Raw genomic sequence first — 16,860 nt, 5'->3', positions numbered from 1 at the left:
CCTCAGGTCTTCAATCTCAATAGGTGGTTTTATTATTTTTGCAAGAGCTGGGAGGATTTAAAAATAGAAGTCTGCAGTCAGATTTACACATCTTATAAACTGAAGTCTGCCATCAGAACCCATGTTTCTCTAACAAAAGAAAAGGGGACTAAACCATGGAGAAAACCTAATCAAAAAAAGGAAACCAGCTTTACAGGTGGAAATTACAGGTACATGTTACAAGTGTAGCACACTGTTCAATTTTCTTCCAGTTACTTCCTGCATTCTTTACAAAGTGGAAGTTGTAACCAGGATCTTAAGAAAAGCCAGGATTTTGAGTCTTCCTTGTCCTACCCCTAATAAAACCACTTCTTGGAAGTCACAGTATCACCAAGGTTGGAAGAGACCTCAAAGATCATCAAGTCCAACCTGGTCAAGTCACCTAATCCATGCTCCTGTCAAAGAAGCATCATAAATTGTTTTGGTTTTCCCTCAAGTGTAATTTGGAAGCCTTGTTTAATAAATTAATTAATGACTGCAAGCACCCTACTGTGCTTCTCACAGTTAAAGGGGAAGAGTCCCAGTTTAAGGACTGATACTGCCAAACACAAAGCCGATGCTGCTTCCCATTATCACAGCACTTGATGTAGCACCATGTAACAGGATTCTGGGTCTTTTAAGGGTAAGATGAATGCTATTATCAAACAGAAAACCAAAGAATTCAAATCTGTGCTACAGAAATTTGTGCTAACATCTGCAAAATCAGATTTGGAATTTAAAGGCTCTACACTTAGCTTCTAATTAAAAAGGCTGGACAGTACTTCAGACCTATTAATTTAATCAAGACTGTACAAAGCAATCAATTTGTACATCTCCAAAATACTTACTACAAAGCAATCAAGAAACAATACTTCTCTTAAAGCCATGTGACAGGCAGCTCCCTTTACAAATAAGGTGCTGCAGTAGCTATAAACATTATTTTCAACAATTTTCTGTTCTACATTAAGTCACACTTGCAGTTTCTTTTGAGTCAGCTTTATTGAATAGATCATGGCTTTATGCATCTATTAGCTGGCAGATGAACCCAGAATTCCAGCCAGCATCAGATTTTTTTTCTCTTCCAATAAAGAAGTTACAGAGCAGGTGTAAGTATTTGTTATATGTATGTGTGCATATGTATTTGTGACTGCATCTGTATACATACACACATATAAAACTGAAAGTACTGGACTGCTTATACCCATTGCAAAAAGTTTTTACTGACTTCTCCGGTGCAAAACAAAGGTCTCTGCCATTTCTGAGGCTTTAATATTAAACAGGTGGAAGGTAAACAAGTGTTTACAACTCTGTAAACCAGTAGGACAAAAAGTCTGGCATACTGGAATGGTTTTCACCATAACTACTGTCCGAGAAAAGAGGCCATGGGATCATCAGGTCTCTGACGTTTCATTCTGTAGGCTTCCATCTCCTCTTCTGTTGGCTCCCTGGTCTCATACTGGCTGTTGTATGGTCTCTTCCTCTCATCTAACTGCATGATTTCTTTAACGTGGAGCAGACGAGCCTCTTCTGCATTTAGTGCCTGAAATGAAAGCAAAGGAAAAAAATCCACAAAGTTAAGCAAAAAAATGCAATTGAAGTTTTTATTAGATTCTAGTACTATGAGCAAGCAGCAGGTAGAAGGGTGGGATAGGCCACACATCTGTCTGCTCCACCTACAACACATTTCATTTCATGCTTGGGTTTTAGTGTTTAACTTAAAATGATGGTAAATGTTATTTAGCAAACAAGATACTTCACTGCTTTCGATTGCCAAAACCAAGTAGAAACAACTTGACTTTAGCTGGAATGTAATCATGGCCCAGCAAATGCAAAACCAGGTAAGCAAGCATGTGATCCCAAAGGTTTGGGTTTGTTTTGTGACATTCTGGTTGTAGGTTTCCACCCCCTCCACCTGTGGTTTTTTTCCTTTTTGAAATACATGTTATCCTGTGCCTCAAACTCCTGCTGCTTGCTCCTGAAAAGAAGCTGCATTTGTACAATGCTTTGGTTAACCAGAGTTTAACATTAGTTTCACACTCTGAATGTCCTGAGGCAGGCTGTCAGTAGATAGCTTGGTGGATGGATTTATTGCATCTACTGTGAGACTCGGCCCAAGCTGGGGCTGAAAAGTGCCAAGTGAAGCTTTGACAGGGCCTTTGATCTCTCCATCTTTCTCCAGTACACAAATCCTGGTGTTCTGCAATGTTTTTTATAGATTTACAGCTGTAATAGGTGCCTAGACAGGCAATGTTTTAAATCGTCTAAACTAAATTTTCCAAAACTAAATATATATATTGTGTGTGTATATATATATGTGTGTGTATGTGTATCTCTTGTGGAATGTACTTTAGAACATCTAACAGCATTTTAAATTTGCTTTAGCTCAAAATTAGCATCAAAGAACATCCCACAGAATACCACAAGAACTGAACTTGTTTTTTTGCTGCAAACCCACTGAAGAATATAATGTACCTTTTTAAGTTTTTCTTGCTTCTTTTTCTCTTCACCCTCACTATCTGAATTTGAGCTCTTCTTGTGCTTCTTCTTTTTCTTCTCTTTCTGTTTCTCTTGGTGGATCTGTAAGGTGGAAAACCAGTTAAGATTCAACTTGCAAACGTTAGTAATGTCCAAGTCATTAAATCCCAAGCATCTATTAATGCTATTTGAGAGCTTAGTTTTCAATAGAGATGTCAATGACCTAATAATGCAGCCTGATGATTTTCAGACTGTTTCTGACCTACATGTCTGTTACAAATATCTTTCTATCTCTTAAAATGCTGAAAAAAAAAGTATCTGCCTTCCTGAAAAAGGGAAATAGCCTACCTCCATCAGCGTTTTGGGTTTTGTCATGTGCTCTTCCTCCCTGGGTTGCTCCTCCAGTAAGCTGCCTTCAGTATTCTACACAACAGACACAGGAAAGGACACTCATTTACTTAACACATCTCAAAAGGAAAATCTCCCCCTCCAAAAAGGTAAAAAATAACAACAAAACCCCCTAAAAAAAGGTCAAACAGTCTATAACTTGGGGGGGGATGATGAGTGCTTTTTAGTTCTTTCCAAGTGACTAAGTAAGACGGTACTTACAGCAATTTCTTTCCCAGCTTCTCCTGTACAGTAAGAGTATTTGACAAATGAGTGGCAGCATTTGTAGCCCCACTTGCCTTCTTTCCAGTATGAACCCCAGATGCACTGTAAGAGAAGACACCACATAAGTTATGTCCACAACGGCACTCCCGTAAGAGGCTGGCTACAACTTATTCCTGAGGTTCTATCTGGGTAAGTAAATTGCTCAAAGAATTTAGAAGGGAAAGCTGTGAGTATTTTTGCAATTTTATGTTAGCCTTACAGGTGCAGTTTCAAAAAAGAGAAAAGCAAGAGGATGCAGTCAACTTGCATTCAAAAATCAAAGGGAAATAGGAGTAACTTCCCCTTTAGTTTAGGATTAGCATTGCAACTCCTCAAATTCACACTGCAACCATGACAATATGAAATTCCTCCTTAGTAGAAAGGGCAGAATGTCACATTTGAGACAGAAAAGAATTGCTGCATTAATTACACTTACTGTATCCTACCATACCTCCTTTCCTTCCTATGTGAATGAATCTAATTTTGGTATAATTTTAACTTAAGCTGAGGCTCACCGTATGGTTGTTGATCTTTACATCCTCTTCATATTTAGAGCAAGCAACAGCTTTCTCTTGTCCTTTGATGACTGTTCCATGCCTAGAGTACTCCACATAATCTTCTGTTTGAGCTAACAGCAGTTCTGCTGGTGGGGCATCAAGGTGTTCTTGTCCTCCATACTAAAATGCAAAGAGAAATGGCATGTAAGTGTTTTGAGAAACCTTCACCTTTTCTGTAGTTAAGCACACATTTAAAATGTATCACTTGTGGTACCTTCTGAAGTTAACACAAAAGAAGGGGATGCAGAGTTTAATCTTTAGGAAATACAGAGAGAAATGCATCTCCTATGGCCAATGTGGTTGTTTAGGTTTTTGTTTGTTTGTTTGATGTCTGGAGGATTACAACAGTGATATTCCTCACTCAAAGAAGAAACTTTTCCAACCAAACCAAAGGCTCTGGTATAACCAAAGCAGTACTTCCTGTCCCCCTCCAAACTTGAAGGTTGACAAGGTTGGAATCTCAGTGAACTATTTAAATTTGTCAGCTGTCCAAGCAACCAGCTGCAAAACATAAGACAAAGTTTTATCTAGAATGAACCAAAGATAAGAGGCTGAAAATTCAGCTTTTCACATTGAGAGAGAAGTTAGAAAATAATTTTTGGAGACAATTACTTGAATATTTTACAAAAGAATCCACATCTAAACAGTAAAGAATTTTTTCAACCACTTGAATCATTTAAAAAAAATCCCAAACCCTAAGTTCCCACTCCTGCTACATACTGCAGTCCGATTTTTCATTGGTGAATTCTGACAGTTAAGGGACGAGCTCCCAATAATCCAAAGAAATACCAGATCTTCAACGGTACCTATATTAAGTAATATAATGAATCCAACTGATGAGCTATCCTATATAGATAGAAGAGATTTTTATAAACCTACGATGCTGAGAACAGCTGGTGCATCTTCACATAACATTAATAAACTCACTTGGTCCCCCAAACCCAAAAGAATTCTAGGTAAAACCAAATGCCTTTTACCTTCTCTAGGATGCTTTCCTTCTGCTGTGCCTTGAAATCTTCTTTTTTCACTTTGAAAGATTTATAAAGTAGCTCTAATTTGGTAGGGTCTGCTTGAAGATGAACTTCAGAGCCTTTGTCATAAGCCTCCCAAGCAAACACTGCGTACACAAGAGATTTCACTCAGTATTTATTCCACAACTGACACAGGCATTCAAATTATCCTCTTTTGTTCCCTAGCAATATGAAAGAAAGCCTCTGTCTAAAAAGACTTATTTTATCTTCTGCAAGAAAGCAGTACTGCTAACTTAGAAGTCTTAGGTTCGCTTTCTCTAAAGAAAAAACAAAACAAACCCAAAGTCCACTTACACTGAGTCTGTGCCATTGAGATGGTATCTCCAGTGTAGCGAACAAAGTTGTCACCTGCATAACCAACTCTGCAGAGCAGAAAAATAGAATTCTTAGCATTCAAACAATGTGATTTTCTTTTAAATACAAAAAATAGAGCACCAACAGGAAAGTGTAAGTTCTCTTTTGTGCCTGAGAGCTAAGACTGGAGAGAAAAAGCAACTTAACACATGAAATGAAAGTCTAGGGTCCTCACAGAGTCATGCAAATATTAGACAGCAACTGACAACACTTGATGTCTATACTTACATGGAAACATCTTATAATACAGACCTGGAGCTCTGTCTGGGGTATCAAGCATCATGAGTCAAACTTGGATGCAAATGCACAATATGCATAAATGGTAGGTAATGTTCTAGCATAGAGATTCTCAGCTTTTGCATTTCTGAATCTCTCCTCCTGCCTATATTCAGTGTAGTTTACTGAGTTAAAGCCTTGCAATAGCTTTATCGCTCTCAGTTACCTTTTGAACACTCCTTGAAGAGATTCCCAATAAGTATATGAAACACAGGCTGAAAATAAATGTTAACAATCCAATTTCCCACTCTCTTCATCTTTCCAAAGATACTCTGAAAAACTTACTGTCTGCAAAGCTGTGGCAGAAGCACAGATTCAGCAGAGGGCAAATTCTAACTCTGGAGAGAACTGAAAGCATCTGCATCTAAAAGAACCAACTGACATTATACCAGCTGGGGGCAAGGAGAGGTGGACAGAGCATTATTTGCTAGTATTTAGCCACTGCCATTCTATTTCTGGCAGTGAGCTAATCCAATTACTGTACACTGAATAAACATTTCAACTCACAGTCTGTCTACCGTTTAAGTCCACAGCATTACAGAGGCCAAGGTGGGTCACAGCTCAAATGCTGTCTCAAGTTTTACATGAGACAGCCTTCTGTGCAACTAAAAGCCAGACTATGGTATTCTTTAATTAATTTACCTAGCTAGATGATACTGAAGATTTCAGACATATTCTGTGCAGACTCCATTAATATATGAGGAGCTCTTAATTCAAGCATTTAGTTAGGTAGCACAGATATTCCAGTACTTCCACAAAGACTGCACAACATACACAAACACTGCTAGGTAACATTCTAGGAAAGAGCTTGTAAGTGTCTCTGTTACAGACAAGAGACATTTTCACTGTATTTCCAACTAAATTTTCAAGCCTTTGCAAGGACAGCAGAACTGTCACCATGAATTTAGAGCTTGCTATGCCTCTGAACACTAATGGTTTAGACTACAGTATTTCATACTGTGCTAGCCCCAAGCGCTGAATGCCTCCCAACAAACAAGGGATGAAGTCCAAGATTTGGCTACTGAAGTACTTCACAAACATTGTTACTGTTTACAAGAATCACCTCTAAACACAGCAGTGTGTTCTAAGCCTTGTACAAATCTTAACACTACATGGTGCTCCACATGTCCCTGCAGATTAAGAGAAACTATTAGTAAAATACCGGTTTTACATACTAGAGCAAGAAAGTGCTGCTAAATACAGCAATTTCCCCATGTTTACTACTACTGCTATCCAGAACAGATTTATTTATAAAAGGACATGCAGACAGATGAAAATACAAACCTATTAATCTCGTTCTTAACAAGAGTTCTATTGGACACACAAGCATAACTCTGGTTTTTACTTACTCATCTGGATTCTTGCCTGTATTGGCATAGGGGTTCTCCCTCATGGCTCTTGTTTTGGGATCATAATACGCAGAGTTTGGATCCAGATTCCTCAAGTACTAGGGGAATAAAAAACCCAACATACAAAATATTCAATATTCATGATTTTAAAAGAACAGAAGTTACCCTTCCATCCCTCATCTTAGGCATTAAAAACATATCCGTGTAAAAGGATGACCCTGACAAAGTCATAACGTGAGCAGGAATAAACTGAGATTAGATTTAACCTCCAAACCTGGAGACCCATATGCAAACTCATTAATAACTGAGCATACAAATGTTTGAAATGAACTCTCATGAATACAAAAGAACATCTGTGAAGAATTCTTTACTCACTTTTGCAATATCTTCCCGAATACGTAGATTTCGCACTGTTATACGTCTTTTAGAGTCAAAGTTCTGCCCAGGCATATCAATGTCATCTGCATATTTATCTTCGTCCTCATCTTCACTGTTATGATCTCTTTCCTGAGGAGAGATGGGAGATTTCCAAGTAAAATGGGGACAGTCACTCTAGAACAAGTCCAAGAAATCGCATTCTAGTGGTTTCATTAAGAATTCTACAACTCTTGTTGCTAAAAGCTAGCATCATTTACCTGGTCTTAAGCATCCTGTCATACTAATCTGACATTCGGCAGTTTTCAGAAATGCTCTTGTTAAAGGACTTCTACTTCTTCATATGTGAACAGTTAGGAAAACATAACTGTGCTAATATGAAGAAAACAGTTACCTTGGGAAAAATACACTACATATTACAAACTAGTTATTTGCTTGCATCTGTGAGGTTTGACAACACACAGGAATTAGAATAAAACAACCTCTCTGTTAAATCCAGCAACTTCTGCCCCAAAGAATGGGCAGACAGTGACATGAACCCCATGTTCAAACCCATAAGCCTCCCTTGGATCACTGCTCCACTAACTACAGGTCCTTTTTACTGCCCGTGGTGTGATGCAGTCAGGTAATCATCTTACTGTCTGTGAATTTGGTTCCTCTTCTCCCCACTGGTGTCTTGGGGAGTTCTGCAGCAAACAAAGAGTGTATCAGCAGGGAAGACAAGATAGCGGAGAGGAAAGATGGCAGGGATATAAAAAACAATCAAAGCAGTTTGAAGGTGGCTGCAAAATACAATTTACCTGTGGCACAAAGTGCACAAAGACTGCCAGATTAACATTCTAGGAAAGAGCTTGCAAGTGTCTCTATTACAAATGAGAGACCTTTTCACTGTATTCTCAAGCCTTTGCAAGAACAGCAAATTCTAGAAGTCACCATTATTTAGAGCTTGCTATGCCTTTGAACACTATTGGTTTTGACTAGAGTATTTCATACCATGCAAACATAACCAAGAGTTAACTTTAGTTAGGATTGACTAGAATATTAAGCACGAATCAGAAGCCATAATTTCATCTGGAGAAACACAGCCTGAAGTTAATTTTTTTAACCTGCTTAGCCTCTGACTTGCAGCTGTACAGATGAAAACAATTTTGAGTCCCGGAAAAATGACCTGCAAATTGGCCAGCACTGACTGTGTAAATCAGTCTTGGTCCTATCCATCCGAGATAAACCTTATGTTTCAAACATACGTTTCTTCTTACAGCTCCTTTTAATAAGGAGTAAGTATATGGAAGACACGAGTTCGCCTTGTGGCGAAAACGGGCATCAAAAAGGAAGGTCAGCATACTGCAGTTTGTGCTGGGCTGGAGATTAAGTTCACTCTGCCATCTAGTGACAAAATGCTAGGCGACAACCTCCGGAAAACAGGCCAAATTGTACGCGGTCTTTCTCCTGGGGTTTTCTTTCTTACAATATTCACTTACAAAACTACTTCTGACCTGAAGCAGTCTCTAGATTTTCCTCGTTTTATAAACTTAGAATACCATCAGAAATGCCATTTAATATTTAGAATTTTATATTAAAGACTGTCAAAAACATTGTGCATAAGCTTGGAGAAGCTCATGTTAGTGGAAAAGGGAAATAGATATGCACAGCCTTCAAATAACCAGTGATGCTGCAAATAATCATAGCAACAACTGAAGAACGAACAAGTTTGGTGTAGGATAAAGACTATACCTTCCTGTTCCAATTTATACTAAGCATTACTATAACAATCCAGACATGTAATAGTCATTGCCTTAACTTTACTCAGATGTAACAATCTTGAAATAAATAAAAAAACAAAACAGCATCTCATGACATGAACAAAATTACTACATGAAAACCCAAGTGTTTCTGACTCAAAATTCCATGTATGAACTTCAGCAAGAATAATAATCACACAGCATTTTAGCCCGTAAGGGGAAAACTAAACCACTCTAATTTGAAAGAAGATACTTCAAATTCTTGAATAGGACAGGCAATGTGACACTGGGTATAAAACCCAATGGCAGACCCTGGATAGAGAGTAAAAGCATCATGAAGTAGAAGTAACTTGTTTTCTTTTTAGTCAGCCTAAACAAAAATAAATTAGGGTTTAGGTTACTTACCACTTGCTCCAGCTTTCCTGATGCTAGCTCTTCCTGAAGCTTCTGGGCCTTCAGTGTACGTTTGGCCTGTGCATCATGAAAATACATTTGTTTTACTCTTTCTTTTTAATAGCAACTGTTTGCAGTAGTTATCATAAGCACCTCTTGTGAATCCTGACAGTTACAATTTATTCATCATCATAAAAAAAAAGGGGTGGTGGTGGTGCTTTGGGTGCTTGCAAAAAATCATCAGCCTAGGGCTTGTCTCCTCTACTTCTATACTTTAGCCATTGTTTCTTGAGCCTCAAGGAAAGGAAATTATGTACACTAACCATTTGACTATTTTGTACTATACTGTTGAATAGCTCATACTAGAGCTTATGCAGCCATTAGACAACTTCTGATCTGCGTTTTCAGTTGAAGTAAAGTTTGGTATCAAACACAGAATCCATATTGCTTTTTTACTATGAGCATAAGGTTTAATATTAACAGTGCACATAACCAACATTTCTCCTCTGAGCCAAGCCAAACATTACACCTTTCCCCATTAAATATAGCACCTACATACCAAGTCAACCTTAGAATATTCTTCTACAATCTTCATGTGCTCTTCTGGGTTGTAACCATTCCAACGATCTCGCTTTCCATCATAATCAAACATCAGTTGAGGTTGCACATACTCATCTGGGGCAATATTCATGCCTGTGTATTTTGCTCCAACTTTTCTGGGTCTCTGAAAAGAGGGAAAAAAAGGCTGGATCAGTCCATTAGACTAAATACTGTTATTCCCTCAAATATCCCTTTAAAAATAGTATCACTTGAGCTCCTCTTAAGCCAGATTAAACTCATCCCTATAAACCTGTCAATTGTAAATAAATGCAAGTAGTTCATCTCTGAATTTTAAAGTAGGACTCTAACCACCATCAATTTCTAACTTTGCTTTCCACAATTAAAAAACATTGTTTCTGGGGATGGCTTCTAGCTGATGTGAAACAGAAGGCCAGGCACAGCAGCACTCAAGTTAAAGCAGACTGAACCGAAGAGCTAAACATTTTCACCTATTACTGCAGAACCTGTCACAAACAGAACTGAGGAGCCCTACTCCGAACAGTGTCCTATTTTCCCCTTCATTTTTCCCACCTAAGTTTCTTTAGAAATTTTCAAGCCACCTTTCAATACTTGCAACCTTTTTCAAAAAAGCTTTTTTGAAAGCCAGAAATTTTTATTTTATCTATCACTAGCTATTTTCCACCAAGATTAGAATTCACAGTTTTCAAAAGCATTAAGACAAGTCAAGTTTACCTCCATGCAGTCTTTCTTTTTGTGGGTCAATGCACCACAGTTCTCACAAGCTCCTTTACGGTATCTTGTTGCTATTGAATTCTAAACAAGAAAAGAGAGTGTTAGGCAAACTTGTGGCAAGATTCACATCCATCTTTCCAATAGCCAATTAATTTTTTCAATACAACTAAAGGGTGCATGGTCCATCCAAACCCAGAACACATTTTAGTTATGACTAAACACTCCACATCCTTGTTAAAGAAGAACTCCCAGCTCCTGTCTCACTCAAAAACACGTAACCAGGAATTATTTCCTCAGGGAATGAAACCAAGTCTTTATTTTATGACAAAAATTTTCTGCATACCTCTTGAACTCCTCTTTTATACCATTCTCCAGAAGAACTATACTGTTTCTGCTTCTCTGGCTGAGGTCTCTGATGCTTTAGTGTAGGTCTTTTAGAAGGATCTATATACCATGGTACTGAGGATATGTACTGAGGAATATGAGGATTGATATCCCTGTAAAAGATGTCATGTAAATATGTGGCAGATGGAAAAGACCCACAACAACTTAGCCTAATGAATAACTCTCACATGAAACTTCAGTTATTTAGGGGTGATAAAAAAATAATAAAGTTGTTACAGTACACTGCAAACTAAACTCTAATGCAACGAGTTAAACACCAATTTTCATTGAGATTTTGTTGCTAATTCATCTAAACTCCTGACTCTGCATCAAATAATTTATCCAATGTTATTGAGTACAAAAATAGAATAATTTCTCTTCTCAGAAGCAACAAGCTTTGCAGAAACAAGAGAAAGAACAAATAAGGTATGCAATAAAGTTCCCCAGTACTAGGTTTTGGTCACTTTTGAAATACCACTTGTAAATAGCTGCACAGATAGGTAGGACTTTTTAGCATCACTGTCAACAGACCACAGTAGATAAATACTGAACCTATGTTACTCATGCAAATATCTGTCTTCTGAGCACAAAGGGAACACTAAAGGCAAATTCAAAAGTTCAACTATTTAGCTCTCCCATGACTCATATAAAAATCATGTATCACCCTCATGGTTATTCTGTCATTACAAGAGAGGGAAACATAAAAGAAAAGAAGACATCTGAAACCAGTATCTCTAGAATAACCACAGCTTTAATAAAACTTACTTTCCTTCTTCATCCACCTCAGCAGGTGCATTTCCTAGCTTTCTCTGTTCTTCTAATTCTTTCTTTTTCCTCCAGTCTTCCCTTGTCATCTTCTTTGGTTCCTCCAGGCTCACATCATTTGATCCTCCTGAAGGAGTGGCATTTGCTACTGTCCCTGATGCCATTTTCGTTTAGTCTACCACGGAAAAAGAAAAGTCTTACAGAACAATACGCTTTGACAGTACAGTTCTTCAGTGGGAATTTGTACCACTCAGTGAAACCAGTAACGCTGTATTATCCATTCTTGATGTGTAAAAAAAATAATAATTACCGTATTAATGTGCCTTTTCTCTAACCGATGATACACGGCGAACTGCAGCGGCTCGGCACAAAACTTCAGGACGTCCACGATCGGCCCTTCCCCGCCGACACAGAGGAAGCCACGGCTTCCCACCGTTGCAGGGTCGGACAGAGCCCCCGAACAGGCCGGAGCCCCACACAACACGCAAACGTGGGCCTACGTGTACCCCAGGAAGTCGACGGAAGAGACAGACTCCGAGGAAGGAGCGCCCAGGCTCGTCCGGTAAGAACACGGACACTTCTCCGTTGCGGTTTCTTCTCAGAGGGGCAGATGCTCAGCGGCCACCCCTGCTCAGGCCGCCAATCGCCGCCAGCCCCCGCCGCGTCCCAGAGAGCCCCCGCCGCGTCCCAGAGAGCCCCCGCCGCGCCCCAGAGAGCCCCCGCCGCGCCCCAGAGAGCCCCCGCCGCGCCCCAGAGAGCCCCAGCCCCTTCCACTACCGCTGCCGCCGCGCTTGTTTACGTGCTAGGCCACAATTCCGCCCCACAATGCACCGCGACCGGGCTCCGTCATACCCAGGGGCGGTACCCATGCGTCGCCAGAGCTCTCCAGGCTCACCCCCAATCCCGGAACTAGTGCGAGCAGCAGGTGCGGCGGAGCGGAAGCTGCGCTGCTGAGCCAATGGGATGCTGAGCATTAGCCGAAACAACCAATGGGCGGTGTGAAGGCAGTTTAAAGGCTGCCGGCGGTTGGTGCGCAATCGCTTTGCCTGCGAAGGTGGGATAGCTGTGGGTCGGCTGGCCCTTTGCGTGAGCGAGTCTGACCATCTTCTTTGTGGGTGCTGCTCGGAGCTGCCAGTAGCTTTTGAGGTGAGCCCTTGGCCGGGTGAGTGTCGCGGGCTGGGGAAGGCGGCTGGCTGGTCTTACTCGTTTAAAGTTGTGTCCTTGAGTGTGGGAGGCGAGGGCTTCTGGAGCTGTGACCAAGAGGTGACTTAAACAAAGGAAGTGCTGAAATATGTGGCTGTAGCTCTTTGTGCTTGAGTTTCTGACTTCAAGTTATGCTAATTAGAAGCAGCTTTTTCTGTTGACCTTCCTTGAAAGAGAAACCGCTTGCCCGCCTGTGTGATGGTAGTGATAAGCTCCGGGTGGAGGCTGCCGCCTTATAACAGTGTAGGAGAGTGCGCTGGTTTGTTGTCGTAGATAGGGCTGAAAACCAGGAGTGAACTGATCTACTTGTGCAGGGTGTTCCCTTATGCTTTACCTGGTAAAAAGATGACTGGCACTGCCATTACCTGCGCAAGTGCTACAAGTCGATCTGAGGACTGGATTGCTAAGCCAAGAGATACCCTTTCCTGGAAGACAAAACTTTTAAATTCTGCAAAGAAGTAACAAACGAAACCAAAGATACTTGATTTCCTTTTGTACCGAGACCTTGCTACTTTCCTGAACACATACACTAATAATGCCCTTGACTGTAAGGGTCTGTAGCTATTCCGTTGTGCAATGATGTGAACTATGGATTTGTTCTCTCTCCTCTAGGGACATGGCTGCTGTGCTGCCTAACAGGGCTTGTGTATGAAGTGTGCTGTGGCAGGTGGATAAATGAGACTTATTTCTTCTTTTTCTTTCTGGACTTTCCAGAGGGGCCCTATCAGCTGAAGATGACAACACTAATCTTTATTGATCAGGAGAATGGTGAAGTTGGGCCTACTAAGAATCAGCTAAGACTTCCTTCAGGATCTTGTGCGTATATGCTGCCCTAAGCCAGTGAGGGATCAAGTGAAGTGCATAAACTGTTTTAGCTGCTTTGAGCAGTGATAGTTTTCTGTGGTTATTTACTTATCTCATTGATTCTCTCATTGATTAATGGAAAAAATTACAATAACTGTGACTTTGGTCAGAGAGGCTTATGCTTCTGATATATGTTGCTGAACAATGGTTTTTATGACTAGTTTTGCAGCAAACTTTAGGGCTGATGTGGTGCTAAATTTTGCTTTTGTTCTTTCCCCTACTTCAGCCAAGGGCTTGTCTGGAAGAACACAAATTAATACTCCATGTCCTAAAAAGACAATCAGCCCTTCTCCAGCCATATCTCACTCTGTCAGAAAGGCTCTTGGGAATGTGAATACAACTGGAGTCACAATGAAGGTGGAGAAGACGAGTCAGAAACCTCAGCCATGTGCTGCAAACAAAGTGAGTACAGTACATTTCTGTGGAGTGTGTGGGAATGCAGTTCCTACTGTTGTGATTTAACCTTGGCAGGTAGCTAAAGCACCACATAACTGCTTGCTTACTTCTTCCTCAGCAGGATGGGGGAGAGAATTGAAAGTATAGAAGTGAGTAACCTCATGGATTGAGATTAAAACAGTTGAAAATTCCAGATTATACAGAGAAAAACTGAACAAATCTCTCACCACTGAGTGATGCCTTGCCAGTCCCTTAGTGGCAGCCCTATCAAACTTACCCACCGATTTTCAATGCTTAGCATGATACATGGCAATGTTGTATCCCTTTGGTCAGCTGTCTTGGCTGTGTATCCCCTGAACTACTTCTGCCCCCGCAGCCTACTTTCACTCTTAGTCAAGAGAAGCAGAAAAGGCCTTGATGCTGCGTAAACACTGTTCGATAGTGGCCACAACAGCTGTTATCAGCACTATTATCATGGTGAATCCAGAACGTGGCATTGTATGAGCTACAAGGAGGGAAAAACAGCTCAATTCTAGTCAAAGCTAGTATGCTTCTGTAGGCACAAGTAGTACAACAGCTTGGGGGTACTTAAGAGCAAAGAAGTCTCTAGAGAAAATGGTCTGAATTAATGTCTTGTTCATGTGTTATGCATCAGGAGTTTAATATTATGAGCCTACATGTTAGAGTGCAGTGATTTGTTGCCGCCATACGTAGTACTGCACTGCATAAACTCCGTTGTTGCATTTTCACATCTCCTTACTTGTGTTGAATGTATTAGAATTAGAAGGCAGGTGTACTACAGTGGGAAACTGCAGTAGCTCAAATAATCTGACTTTATTTTTAAGACTACTGAAAAGACTGCAGTATCAGAAAGCTGTGATGCAGTGGCTGAAGAAGAGTGGCCAGAAATAGAAGAGATGTTTCCTTCTGATCCTTGGGGTAAGAACTATTGGTGTCACTATTCACATAAACAGCTGGGCTTTCTTTTAGTGACATTTTAAGACTTTGGCTAAGCTATTGCAGCATAAATGTCAGCATTGCGTTTCTCCAGAGCCTTGTCTTAAAGATGAGGGTGATTGCTGCTTTTCAGATGATCATGGTTTTGGTTTAAATATCTGGAGCACAGCCATTGCTGTTAGAAATACTTAGTATGAATCTGTTATGGTGGCAGAAAATTAGTTCCCATGCCTCTTAAATGGTTACTGGTAGACAAGTGTTCAAAGGAATACTTAAGCAGTACTGAAAAACAGACTTCACATGAGTGTATAATATATATGAATATGAAACTCACAAAGCTGTTCTCAGCACAGCCCATTCTCTGTACTTCAAAGTGTGTTCTTAAACCATCCATTTCCTGTGGAAGTGAGCGTGCAGCAAGACTGCTTTCTTGTTGATTATGTGCTGTGCTTGAGTATAGTGATTGGAATGATCAAAGCTACTGTTTCACATTAGCAGTGATGTTATGCAATCTAGTCTTTTAATAAGTGCTAGCTATCCATAAAATGCCATACACTAAGGTGTAGCTGCAAATAACTACCTCATGGGGGGACTGTTGGATTGTGTAGTTTTGGACTTGCTCCCATGTCATTAAATGTAGCAGAATTTGTCTTCCCAGGCCACTGTTGCTGTGCACTGTTACTAAACTACAATGTGTCTTTCTCAGACTTTGAGAGTTTTGATCTTCCTGAAGAGTACAAAATAAGCAACATCAACCTGTCTGGTGTTCCCCTCATGGTATTTGAAAGGACATATGACAGGCGTGTGAACATGGTTCCTTCACCTGTGAAGCTGGAAGAGTTTTCCTGGGAGTCTAGTAAGTGGAAACACATACACATAGTGTTCATTAGTGGTCTGAGAGGGGAAAGTGGCTGCAGTGGTAAAGTTCCACTGCTGTACTAAGTATCAGTGTAGCACAACAGTATGAAACTGCTTCTGGTGTATAGGAAAGCTAATTTAAGTGTTCAACCCTGCTAGTACAGGTAGTAGTCTCAAGTGATGTTGCTGAGCAATCTCGTGCACTGTACTGGTGGGAATTGGCTTGTGTAATCTAAATGCTTCCCTTAGTAGTTCACAAGACTTATGCTAAGCAACTGAGGGCTAGCTTATGTTAGAGCATCAATTGTTTTTCCATGAGAAACTGATTTGCTCTGTCTAACTTTCAGACTTGCTGCAGTCATCTGCTGACTTTCTTGCTACCTTGGATGAGATCATTGACATGCCATCTCCAATTTATGACACTTAGTCCATATTCTGATGTTTCTACTGAGTTCAAATTTCCTGTAGTTTTGTGTTTTAATAAAGGTTTATTTCACCTACATACTCTTGAACTTGTGTGTTAAATAGACCTAAGATTTAGTGGTGAAGTGCTTTGTGAGTCTGACAAGCAATTGAGGAGCCAGTGTCTTGAACTGTAATGAATTATACAGTAGCTGCTCTTTATTTCCAGTTTGTTGTCTTTGGTTTGAAACTTCTAAGAATTTTATGGAATATCAAAATAGGGAGAAACAATTAAATTATATAGAGAGGTTTCAGGCTTTGGCTGATCCCTTCTAATATTTTTCTTTCAAAATAAAGTGAAGTTCAGTTATAGTCTGCAGCTGCAGGAATTTCATTGTTATTTACAGTTATTACATCTTATCTTTCCTTTTTGGGTTTTTTCTTTACCAGTTCCAGTGAGCTGGGAGAAAACAGTCCAAGCCCAATTTTGCAGATAAATGCCTGTAACCAAGACACT

The 16,860-nt window shown here is 40.1% G+C and overlaps 2 protein-coding genes across 3 annotated transcripts; one reads left to right on the top strand and one right to left on the bottom strand.

Annotated features, from left to right (window-relative positions):
• Positions 1-576: 576 nt before the first annotated feature.
• Positions 577-11,829, bottom strand: SLU7 (SLU7 homolog, splicing factor). 2 transcript variants are annotated; one of them, XM_009904660.2, is made up of 15 exons: positions 11,664-11,829; positions 10,858-11,011; positions 10,515-10,595; positions 9,781-9,945; positions 9,234-9,299; positions 7,725-7,772; positions 7,087-7,218; positions 6,712-6,809; positions 5,027-5,094; positions 4,679-4,818; positions 3,660-3,821; positions 3,103-3,207; positions 2,842-2,916; positions 2,491-2,595; positions 577-1,558 (listed from the first exon to the last, which is right to left on the bottom strand). In XM_009904660.2, exons 1-15 carry the CDS (start codon positions 11,825-11,827, stop codon positions 1,379-1,381), a joined length of 1,743 nt encoding a protein of 580 aa, XP_009902962.1. In that variant the 5' UTR covers positions 11,828-11,829; the 3' UTR covers positions 577-1,378. The 2 variants fall into 2 exon arrangements, with proteins under 2 accessions (XP_009902962.1, XP_009902963.1); XM_009904661.2 differs by lacking the exon at positions 7,725-7,772.
• A 940-nt stretch (positions 11,830-12,769) lies between these two features.
• PTTG1 (PTTG1 regulator of sister chromatid separation, securin) lies at positions 12,770-16,421 on the top strand. Its single transcript, XM_009904733.2, has 6 exons — positions 12,770-12,809; positions 13,581-13,682; positions 13,957-14,132; positions 14,972-15,065; positions 15,790-15,939; positions 16,289-16,421. Exons 2-6 carry the CDS (start codon positions 13,601-13,603, stop codon positions 16,366-16,368), a joined length of 582 nt encoding a protein of 193 aa, XP_009903035.1. The 5' UTR covers positions 12,770-12,809; positions 13,581-13,600; the 3' UTR covers positions 16,369-16,421.
• The last annotated feature ends 439 nt before the right edge of the window (positions 16,422-16,860 follow it).

This window comes from Dryobates pubescens, chromosome 16 (assembly GCF_014839835.1).
Source record: "Dryobates pubescens isolate bDryPub1 chromosome 16, bDryPub1.pri, whole genome shotgun sequence".
In the NCBI taxonomy this organism is placed as follows: Eukaryota; Metazoa; Chordata; class Aves; order Piciformes; family Picidae; genus Dryobates; species Dryobates pubescens.
Note: the sequence above shows the minus strand (reverse complement) of the source record. Positions and strands in the feature narration are given on the sequence as shown.

What these genes read in the sequence shown, in the direction of transcription:
- SLU7 (XM_009904660.2), bottom strand. Translation starts at nt 11,827, where the DNA reads ATGGCATCAGGGACAGTAGCAAATGCCACTCCTTCAGGAGGATCAAAT. An exon ending in CAGGAAAGCTGGAGCAAGTG is followed by an intron (nt 7,773 to 9,233) that starts GTAAGTAACCTA and finishes TGTTTGCTGCAG; the next exon opens with AACTCCCCAAGACACCAGTG. An exon ending in ACAGGCAAGAATCCAGATGA is followed by an intron (nt 5,095 to 6,711) that starts GTAAGTAAAAAC and finishes TCTGCTCTGCAG; the next exon opens with AGTTGGTTATGCAGGTGACA.
- PTTG1 (XM_009904733.2), top strand. Translation starts at nt 13,601, where the DNA reads ATGACAACACTAATCTTTATTGATCAGGAGAATGGTGAAGTTGGGCCT. An exon ending in AGCCATGTGCTGCAAACAAA is followed by an intron (nt 14,133 to 14,971) that starts GTGAGTACAGTA and finishes TTTATTTTTAAG; the next exon opens with ACTACTGAAAAGACTGCAGT. An exon ending in AGAGTTTTCCTGGGAGTCTA is followed by an intron (nt 15,940 to 16,288) that starts GTAAGTGGAAAC and finishes TCTAACTTTCAG; the next exon opens with ACTTGCTGCAGTCATCTGCT.